We start from the raw sequence: 11,267 nt of genomic DNA, 5'->3' as shown, positions 1-11,267 counted from the left end.
GCTCACTAGCCACACGTCTGACACTTATTCGCACACTTTCTATGCTGTATAAACTCGCCACTGCCGTCGCCGGAGACAAATTATTGTTTAACTTCTAAACAAACGTGTAATAGCATGGATGAGGAAGGCGATCAAAGCACAATTTATTTATCAATCAATTTGTAATCGTCGTTAAATACGGTATTACTATAATTATATATGGTCTTTTCACAAGTTAATCCCTGACGAAAGAAAGATTATAAGCCAAAGAAGATTTGTCACGGTATATTAAGTAATTTTCTTGCGATGAAAAAAATTGTTAGATCACTAGAAACGTCAAGTGACATAAAACATGATTAAAATATGTAGAAAAACACCAGTGGTATAAATAAAATCTCAAATGGGGAGGATGGTAAAGAATTTGACAGAACACAAACGAACAAACTTGAAAAATTTAAGATCCTTGCAATCCATAAATGGTAATGATGTCGCTATTTAACAATCGCTTTCGCGAAGTTCTTCGAATAGCTTGTTTGAACCGGGTCTTAAAAGAGTCTCCAGGAATGATACATCAATATTCACATTTTCCAACTTATTATCTTGACTTTCGACTCCATTAAAACAATTGATAATATCAAGTTCGTGTCTTTCTCTTCCAGTAGAACCATTTGAATTTGGTGAGAACAGACCTGGGTGATCTGTGATGGGTTGTTGGCCAGACTGTGCCGGATTTCCACTAATTTTACGCACAAATCGTCTTGTCTCGTTGCTTATCTTTCTCAAGGGTTGCATACTTTGGCGACCAATCCTTGCAAAACCAGATCTGAATTCTTTGCTTTTTAAGGCATAAATAAACGGATTTAAAACACTGTTTGCGTAAGTGAAAAGACGACACACTACAGAAATGTAATGATGAAATTTGTTGTCCTCGCCATGTCCAAAGTCCATCCAAAGCCAGAAAATTTGATTTGGAGACATACTTATCGCAAATACCACAACAACAATGACAAACATTTTTGCCAAGTGAATGTTCTGTTCTCTTCTTAGTTTGAGTTCACCGCTGTCCTTGCTCAAATTCGACGTTTTGCTAATAGCGCGAGTTCTTTGTTTAATTGAATTCGTGGAAAAAAGCTTTAGTATATTTGAACGCAAGCTGCGATAGATGAGCAGATATGCTACGGACATCGTTGTCAATGGAAGAGCGAATTGAAATAGAAAGAGTGCAATTGTATACGTTTGTCTGTAACCCATACTTGACCAGCGTTCATCGCAAGACTTCTCAGAGTCATTGTATTCCAAAGCGATGAAGTAGGGAATGCACAGGCAGATGGAAAAAACATGAATTGCCAACAAGGACATGAGAATTCTTGTAGTGGAGACACGCTCCACTAGCGGTTTTACAAGCGCTCTGAATCGGTCCAAACTGATGGCAGCTAGTGTTAAAGACGAAGAGGTTGAAAACATCGTCTGGAATGGCCATAAAACTTTGCACCTCGCTTTTCCAAACGGCCACATGTTGTGCAGTTCTTCTTGAGCCAAATCAAACGGAATGCTCAGAACTGGCGTAACAAGGTCACACAAAGCAAGGTTCAAGATAAGTAAATTTGGAGTTGTCCGCATCCCTCTCGCTCCAATGATAACAATAGCGACTAAACTGTTTCCAATGCAGCTTAAAGTAAAGATAAGAACGTACAAAGTTATCTTGTCTATTCTGAACTCCGCGGCTTCAACGAAATGGTCAGCACCCCCTTGGATCGTACTGTTGTTTGAAGTCATTTTTGAACTCGGCTGTTAACTACGATGAGTTTATAAATGGGTCGTTCCGCCTTATTTGCTATCGCTGACTCGTAGATGTTGTTCTTAGAAGATTTGTCAGATAACCCGAGGAGTAACTTCAAGGTCGTTGCAACATCAGTTTACATATGCAAAAGCACAGATACGTTAAAAAAACAGTGTTTGGGAAATGGCATGCCGAGCTTATCGATCAACGATCTAAATCCTTCACTTATGATACTGCAACAAGGATAGCGTGCATATTTAAAGAACACACAACTCATTTTAGGAAATTAAAACCATATGGTTCCATTGTAAAAACAATCGGGGTCCATATACAAAACAATAACGAGAAAACAATACCTTGAATTATTAGATTGAAAAGCTATTGCCTCCGTTGTTTTAGAGTTTACTTCGAGTGCAAAACGCTGACGTGTATTTAGAAGCCTCATTTTCGCCTAGACGAAATGTATTTTGACATCAGATTATAACTGTTTAAGAAGAGAGCAAACCATTCGTGACCTTTGCTGCAAGCACATGGGGGGCAAGCTTAAAACATCGTTCACAGATTAACCCTTTCCAAACTTCGGTCAATTAATGTATTTCTAACTGTTTGAGCTGTGAGTAGCTAGGTTACGAGCGGTCTAACTTTGCCTCATAAATCATCGAGAACCTAAACGGCATTCGCTAAAAATTGGACCCGGGGTATTTTTCCGCCGCTTACATTTTCGCTCCTCGATCGATAGGTAATCTATGAGGGAGTGGGAAAGTTAGTTCTTTTTGTGGAGTTCATGGTGAGTTTATTCAGAAGAAAGCTATTGAACAGCACTTTCCTGCTGTGCTGTTTGTTTTTTCTATATGTTTTGCAAATGATAGTGGATAGTTCATTCTAAGCCCTGCTTGGTCTGCTTGGGATTCAAGACTCTTCCGTGTAATGAATTATTGACCCTGGAATGGATTACTGGACTACCATTACTGGACTATCGCATACAAGATCATTCGTTCACCTATTTTTTTTTTTTTTTTTTTTTGCTCTCGACCTAAACGTTACAGAAGCAGTGTTTACGAGTCTTCTCTTAGGGGGCATTTTTTAATGAAAATGTTCATTTCTAATCGGTAGGTTTCTTAGACAACATATTGCGCATTGGCAAAATGACTTACATACCGAAAGAGGCCATCGAGGCATTGTGAAAGGTCAGTCGTATGGCCTTGTTTATAAGTAGGTTAGAAGTCCCAATTTAGTGGTTACGGGGGTTAGAACAATGCCGGTATGCAAATTGCGCTTTGTAGAATACAGCAGGAATAGTAATCATATTTCGACAGAGCAGATTGGACCCCAAAAGTATTAGTCAAATTTGAGAAAGATGTAATTTTCATCATGTCACGAGCGTGGGACAAAGAAAAAATATGAGTCCCCGACGTATAGAGCGCTCGCCCGGTGTTTGGGAGGTCTTGGGTTAGTTTCCCCTTCGGGGCACTCGGAGTTTTTCTTTTTCTTTGTCCTACGCTCGTGACAATTCATGGGACTCATTTCACTACCGAGCTTCAAATTGACCAGCTTTCTTTTTTGATCATTAGTCAAATTTATCATATTCATCCAGTTTCGTTTTTTTGCGAATGTTTTCACAAATAAATTTTAAATATCAGCAACCGTTAGATCGCTTTTTGTAAACATGCAAAAGTATGGTGTTTTCGCCGGCCTTTATTTCACGAGTCCAGACCAGACCATTCTAAATTCCAACTGAATCCTTCATTTGCCACAGCGACAGCGATTTCTCGTTCTGGCCAAGCTCAAAATTAGGCCTTTTGCAGCCTTCACTGTTGAGAGCGTTAAAAATTATATTTTGACGTATTTCCAAACTAAAGTCGTTGCATTCACTTACAACCCAAGATAGTTCACTGGGCAAAGTTTGAGGGAAAACTTTTTTTCGAACCCGAAATGCAATGGACCACTTTAAGAGAAACTGTCACTTAATAATGACGTTGTCTTTAATCCCCTTAGCCTCCCCTCCCTCAAAAACTTTATACATCGGGAACGAATGACCGATCCAGAAAACTGATATGCGATAAACATGATTATAAATAAGTTCTTGAATGTGCAACTGTTTTGCATTGTAAGTGTATTTCTAACGACAGTATACGTTGGTAACATTAACACTAATTAAAGGGACTATGTCTTGGGGATTTCGCAGAGTTTTGGTCTAAATTGTTCTATAATATGTGGTCATTAAATTTACCCTTTCAAAACATTATCGTTGAACAATTAACTGAAGTTATAGCGTTGTCAGTATAATAAACCACTGAATGCAATGGTCACAGCGGGGTCTATGATCTTATGTGAGACCCTTCCTGGCTATGCCATGCTGATGAGTCCTTACAAGGACGAAACAGCTGTCCATGGCTGCCACTCCACGGGTAATAGGCTGTGCGCATGCGTACAGGTCTTGGTCGGGCCGTGGAGATGTGTCGTGTGACCATTGCATTCAGTGGTTTATTATTGTTGTCAGTATATTTGGGGATAGGAGCAAATTTCAGCTATTTTTAGGCGCGCGGAGACAACTTGAAAACGATGGCAAACTTTTTCAGATAGCAATCCATTTCAATTCGAGCCATCCGAAGCCAAACGCGCTTTTAGTGCTCTAAAATAGCAATTGTTAATGGACCATTGTTTTTAGGTTTCTTACGACGCAAATATAAATTTTAGTTGTTCAAAAATCTGTTAAAATCCGTGGCATAGTCGCTTTAATTGGCTTCAGGATGTATATCGGTAGTATTGAAAGTTTGACATAACCATTAAATTACTGCATGAACTTTTGCCAGTTTGGTTCTTCAGATTATCAGCAAGATAAGATAAAGTGACTGCTTTTTGAAACTATCTCGTTTGTAATCTATAGATTATAACTTTTCTCTGACATTTATCTTTAGGCAGGGATGCAGGGTTATTAACTTCACTCCACTGAACGGACGTTGTGGTCGTGCGGTAAAACTATATGACAATTAATTAAATTCAGAAGGATTTCCTGAATTATGAAGACGGGCCACATGTATTTTCCATCATTCTGTTATCATGGTTAGCAGAGATATGGCAGGCAAACTCTCGAGTTTCTTAGATGTCTTTCTTTCTTGTATTACGTTCATCAAGAAACTGAGGTGAAGTGTTGTTTATAGCCCTTTGTCTCAAAACAAATCCCGGGAAACGTCCGTTACGTTGATATTCTCCTTCGTAGCCCAAGCAAAGGCTGCGAAGTAGACTAGTACGTTGCACACAAGAAACCAATTTACTAATACGTATATGTGCCGCAAAAGCAAAAGCACTTATAAGAGAAGACCATGGAACACGGCGGTAATCTCGGCCGAGATTGTGCTTCATTCTTCCCAATTACAATGAAAAATGCAGTGCAAAAGCGCCCCCTCTAAAGATAGATTATAAGTTGAAACGGTTACGTTAGAGCAAAACCTCACACCCAGCAGAAATTGGAGATTTCGTTCATACTTTCTTGACAAGGGGAGGTTATGCCTGTAGTGTTGTTTTCGGAGAGAAAAAATGTCATTTTGGCTTGGGTACAAAAAAAGGCCAGCTACGATCTTTGAGAAGCCAACAGTGGCTAGTAAATTCAGTTTCAGTAGAACCCCAGTAACTCGAACTCGGATAACTCGAAAACCCCGCTAACTCGAACTAAATTTCATTTCCCTTGATCAAAATTTGGGTCAAATTTACCCCGATAACTCGAATTCCGGTTCTTGCAACTCGCCACGGTTGCCCAATGTTTCTCTTTAAACTCTTCGGTTAAAGCTAAGACGTGGCATTTCTCACCGAAACTTTTGAAAAAAAGAAAAAAGAAAAAAAGCTGCTTTGATGCTCACGCATAACCAGAGGCAAAACCTCGAGCGACCTAAGGATTCTTCTTTACGGTTTCTCTTCGTGTTAGTCTCCTCAATTGGTGTACAAGATGGTGGTCCAGTTTTATTGTACTGACCCAGTCCAAGATCTTTGATCAGATCCGACACTTCAAATCAAGACGTGCAACCCACGATGTTCAAGATAGATACCTTGTATAAATCGACAGCTGCGCAGAGAGGCTGCCAAATCTCGGGTTTCCTGCTGAAAGCATGTACAGAGCAGCCACCTTCAGTTCCGATTTTAACAAAATACACCTGCTTCATAGCCTCCTACGCAGACGTTCTTAGTGACACGTCACGCGATTCGCGTTACGTCTGTGTGGGAGGCTACCTGCTTCACCCCGGCTTGCATGTAAAATCTCTGTTCAAAATTCGAATTTGGCGGCTGCTATAGCGCAGAAGACTCCGTCTGTACTCAGACTGACAAAGTTCTGATATAATCAGTGTTATCAAACAATTCCACATCGTTGTAAGATAAAATAAATTAATTGAAGCTAAAGTGGTTCGCAAAAAAATACAAGTAATTTTGTGGCCGTTGATTAAGCAAGCAAGAACGTGAGACTATTCTAAAAGGTCATCAAACCCCCTCCATTGGCGGCAAGCATCGCCCTCTTACTTTGCCCGGATCCCACGCGGGACTACTCGAACAGCGGGTAATTTTTTAGTTATCCAAATCCAGCACGAACGTTCTATCGCTAGTAGACTGTCCACAGCCTCTCGATTTTTCAACGCAAAAAAGCAAACGAAGCGAGCGCGAAGCGCGAGCGCGTGGTTACTAGATAATAACTGCTTTGAAGGTTTTAAAATAAAACACATCAAGCCAGAATGACGTTCTTGTTTGAATGGGGAAATTATGTGAGAAAATGTTTTTATAAGTAAACCCACACTCACGTAAGTCGAGTTGCGTGCCCGAATGAATACATCAAATATGGGACCGAATATAGAAAGATTTATTATTTTTTTCAAACAAACTAGAGCCGCTCCGGAAAAAGCCAGGCAGTGTCCTTCTTCACTTAGATTCGCCGCCAAGTTCGCTTGTAAACAAATTTACCGATAAGATGTTTTCTTTCCCCCTATCCATTATCATAGATAATAACTTTCTACCGAATTACCGCAATTCAGGAAGCTTTTCTGCTAGCCTATACTCGGCAACGGAGGGCTTTTCCACAAATTGTTTGGGCTGTATCTGGAACAGAGTTTCTGCATCTGAAAAAAAAGTTGGATGTAAAAATACCTCTTTAGTAGCCTGTCATTAAAAACTAAACATGACATTATAAAACAGATATGAAATACAAAGTACAGGTAGTCAGATCAAATATGTTTAAATTTGCTGATTTTTTTTTTTTTAATTTTGGTCACGTATGTCAGTATTTACAATTTCACTCCCAGTATCAAATGGGAGTCAATTAGATGGCGCGTTTTTAACTATTTTTTTTTAAACCGTACCCTCACTTGTGACTATTTAGATGGAAGTGTTGGAGCAGTTCTTTCGTATGGTAGAGTCTGTTTTGTTGTACGAGGCGATTCTACCTTTCCACCAGCAGAAAAAGGAAATTTCAGGAAATAGGTGTTATGTTCTCAAACTAGAACGTAACGCAAAATAGTGCCGATAAAACAGGTACGTTATTGAATTATGAAATTTGATGTTTTTGAAGCGTGTGTTGGCATTAGCCTAAAATCAATTCAAGTGGTTGTAACAACCAGCAATTAAAGGATTATTTCTGAAGGAACGGTACTTTTTTCCCAAAATATCAGTTTACGCAACATAACTGCCGATTAAATCACCTTGTAACTAAACAGCACTAATGAAAGTATTCATAATCTAGGTTTTCATCCACAAAAAACGAACGTTGGGGCAGCGAAAAGCAGCGAAAAGGTTAACACCGGTACATGCCGGTACATATACTTTCAAAAACAGCAACTTTTGCGACACTGTTTATATTTCAGATATTTTAGTCTACCTAGTTTTAACTGGTTTTAAGTCTGTGGATGATACCCTAGTTTGTGATTAAAATGAAAGCTACTGAAAAGTGTTTTATGTGGTACTGTCTCTTAATATTATGCTGTTGAAGTTACAGTTTCTATGCATTTCTGTGCATGAAATCCCAGTGTATGACTATTCGAATGAAATCTGCTGACCGCTCATTCGTGTGGTGCTGTTTATTTTTCAACTGAATTTAGATCGGTAATTTTTTCGATGAAGTTTACATTGTTTATGATCCGTTCTTTAAAGACTTCCTTTTACTAATAGATATTTAAGTAATTGTTATTTTTTCAGTGATCAATTTCTTGACTCATCTGTATTAGAATGTCCAAACCATGAAAAACATCTCTCGTTGGGTCTGTTCTGAATTTAATAGCTGCGTAAGGGAAATATCTAGAATTATTGATGTCACCAACTGTGAATTGATGATAACGTGTCCTAAAAGCCTCAAGCGGTTAAAGGTGACACACACGACGGGACAATCGTTTCCTACACGACACGCCCATTTACGACAAGGCGAGCCGAACCCGTGCTGCAAACATTGCTATTCTGACTGGTGTACACTATCCGTACCAGAGATAAACGATGCCTTAAATATAACTTGCTGTTTAGTGCCATTTCGACGATATCCCATCACACTCATTCTAGGCCATTCGTTACAAATTTACTCACGAGTATCTCTTTCTTGAATCAAAATAGAGCAACTCTAGACACCAATAAGCACGGTTTAAAAATAACATTTTACAATCAACAGGTTTTCATATTCTGTTTTTCTAAATCACGTAATTTTAAAGGCGTTGTATAAAGAAATGAAGAGGGCCACAAAAACATCTTGAGGTAATTTTACCGATACTTGAAACCTTAAGGATGTGAATTTATTTTGTCATTCTCTCGCCATATAGATATGATCTTTGGGGCATGACCTGCCATCACAAACAGAATGTATTGAATTTGCTTTTGCACACGCAAAGACATAAATACCATGACCTGTTTTCCATTCTAATCACTCAGTTCTAACGGATGAGTTTTGGTACCACAGGATTATGAATTCCTATTTGCCAACAGCCTGACATAATCTAGTACCGTCGAAACAAGTGCGATTTAAAAAAAGGTGCTCCCCGCGTCAGGTGAGACTGAAAGTTGGACCATTTCCCCTCCGCGGCTCCGTAAACTGATGATTATCTCGTGAAGGAACAGCAAATGCTAAACATCCTTGACGACCATGCAAAGAAACGAAACTTTTCCAAGGTTCAACTGGACGTCAACAAGCGGCGCACCACCAACGACCATTTCTGTTGGAGCAGCTATCACCGCTCAGTTTCAAATCCCTAAATACGTCCTCTATGGAGTCATCTTGACGTTAAGTATTCTTGGCAACGCGGCAGTTGTTTACGTTATCTTCCAGTCTCGGCGAAGAATTCGTAAAACATCTTATGTCCTTCTGGTTCTAAACTTGGCCATCTGCGACGCAATTACACCCACTATAAGCATTCCTTTCGATTGGGTATTTGAAGAGCACGACTTCAGGTGGACACTTGGGGTTGTTTTGTGTAAACTACTTTGGCCTCTTCAGACAATGTTCTCTACTTCATCGTCGTTTACTTTAGCCATGATTTGTTATGACAGATACCGCGCGGTGGTTCATCCTTTTAAGGCTCGCAGGGTAACCAAAACACACATCAAACACTGCATTTTCGCAATCCACTTCACGTCGTGTTTATTTATGATACCGTACGCCATTGTCCTGAATCTAAACGAAGACGACTGTGATGAACACTGGCCGTCACCCATCTCCAGCTACAGAAAAGCCTACACTTTAGTTCTCTTTCTGATACAATACGGAATACCCCTGACGATTATGGTATCACTGCACAGCCTAGCGCTAAAAACTCTTTTTGGCCAAAGCAGAGATCTTAGACAAGGGAGCACGCGCTCCAATGCATCACAAGCAAGTCTGCAATTCAAAATCTCTGCGCGGAAAAAGGTGCAGAATGTTCATGTGACTAAAATGTTTGTTGTGATAGTCATGGTGTTTGCACTGAGTATGTTTCCCAATCAAGTACTATGGCTTTGGGTGGATTTTGGCAATGGTGGTGAAAATGAATATTTCGCTATCATATCAGCGGTTTGTAGATTGTTTACCTATTCAAACAGTGTTCTTAATCCTATTATTTATGGCTTCTATAGCCGAGAGTTTCGCTCTGGTAAAACCAAACTTAAAAACACTACCTCGGCGGGAGGCAACCCAGGTATACACACTTCAGGTTATAATTACGCAGCAAACAGAGCTGTAAATGGAGCGGACAAAGCAGGCCGGAGTAAGGGTTCCGGCAAAGATTTGCTAAATCACTGCTTGCCAGCTGGCACAAAAAACGAGAGTGAGATTCATTACAAAGAGAACTCCGACACTGCGGGCGAGCAAATTCTCTCTCCAAGTTTCCTCGCGGGGACGATTAAAAATAGTTCAGTGGTATTTAAAAGGCATCTTCAGCAAAATACGGCAGTTCAAAATCCCATCAAGCCTAGTGAAAACGGTACAGCTGCTAAAAACGATGTTCTGTCAAGCCAGTTGTGCCCTCTGAAGAAGAGCAAAATGGAAGGGAAGGATCATGTGTTTTCCATTCCTGAATATGCTCTGAGACATTTGGATGACATTCCTGAAAGCAGATGTTGAATCTGTTAGCTGGCATATACCGTGTATTAATTTAATTCCATTTTCTGTACTTAGGCAATTATTGTTATGATTGTATTCTGTAAGTGGCATTATTTGCCATGCCCTAAGATGAATAAAGCATAAGCCTTCACAATCACATATAAGCAAGCAACATTGTAAGGTTTTTTCCACTACATTGACGGTTACAACTTTGAAGAAATAAACTTCAGTTAAAACCAAGATCGGTGCCTTCCGTGGTGGTGTACGTATAGATAATCCACAGAAATAGAAAATCCAGGTACCAGAGATTGCGGCGAATTTCTGTTCTAGTATAAGCCAGGTTTTACTCTTCAGAGCGCAATTCTCCCGTGTTTTTAGAGCGTTCCCCGCCAAAGTCCAAAAGTGTCCCTACTCCAGAAAACCCTATTAACACAACATGTAAAATACTGTTGTCAAATTTCTAATAATCATATAATACCTCGGGTGAAAGAAAAATACTTAAGGTTCTTGCTACAGAGACAATTTGACATGTGTATGTATATGAAAAATCTAGTAGAACATTGCTTGATACAAAACAATTTTAACACAGTTTTCTTCAAACGCCATTTTACGGTCTTTTCTCTTGATACATTGTACAAAGTTATCTGGTCTTGGTCTGACCATGCATGAGTATTGACCGACCGAAGTACCTAAAGAAGTGCTTTCCATAGACGAGTCTTGGCATAACGCACAGAGAGTAATCTTGGCCGTAGCATAAACTAATTTTCCTCTCTTTTCGTTATAACGTTTCTGGCAAATCATATACGATTCCGTTTACACTATCACGTATATAGATCGTTGTTGTTTAATTTGGTGTTCTGTCTTTTTACGAGAGCATGCGCATGCCCTGCGTGGGTGGGCCCTCAGGGCATGTTTAAAAGACAACAAAAACGTTAACAATATCGTAGATACATGTATACACGAAAGTGGAAACGGAAT

The 11,267-nt window shown here is 39.6% G+C and overlaps 2 protein-coding genes across 2 annotated transcripts; one reads left to right on the top strand and one right to left on the bottom strand.

Annotated features, from left to right (window-relative positions):
- Positions 1 to 450: 450 nt before the first annotated feature.
- LOC144628798 (galanin receptor type 1-like) lies at positions 451 to 1,987 on the bottom strand. Its single transcript, XM_078486911.1, has one exon. The coding sequence runs from the start codon at positions 1,753 to 1,755 to the stop codon at positions 475 to 477; it is 1,281 nt and encodes a 426-aa protein (XP_078343037.1). The 5' UTR covers positions 1,756 to 1,987; the 3' UTR covers positions 451 to 474.
- A 6,539-nt stretch (positions 1,988 to 8,526) lies between these two features.
- On the top strand, positions 8,527 to 10,453 carry LOC144628137 (galanin receptor type 1-like). The gene has a single exon (XM_078486196.1). The coding sequence runs from the start codon at positions 8,859 to 8,861 to the stop codon at positions 10,308 to 10,310; it is 1,452 nt and encodes a 483-aa protein (XP_078342322.1). The 5' UTR covers positions 8,527 to 8,858; the 3' UTR covers positions 10,311 to 10,453.
- The last annotated feature ends 814 nt before the right edge of the window (positions 10,454 to 11,267 follow it).

Source organism: Oculina patagonica, chromosome 10 (assembly GCF_052425735.1).
Source record: "Oculina patagonica isolate OP01 chromosome 10, crgOcupat, whole genome shotgun sequence".
Classification (NCBI taxonomy): Eukaryota; Metazoa; Cnidaria; class Anthozoa; order Scleractinia; family Oculinidae; genus Oculina; species Oculina patagonica.
This window is presented reverse-complemented; position numbering and strand designations above follow the sequence as displayed.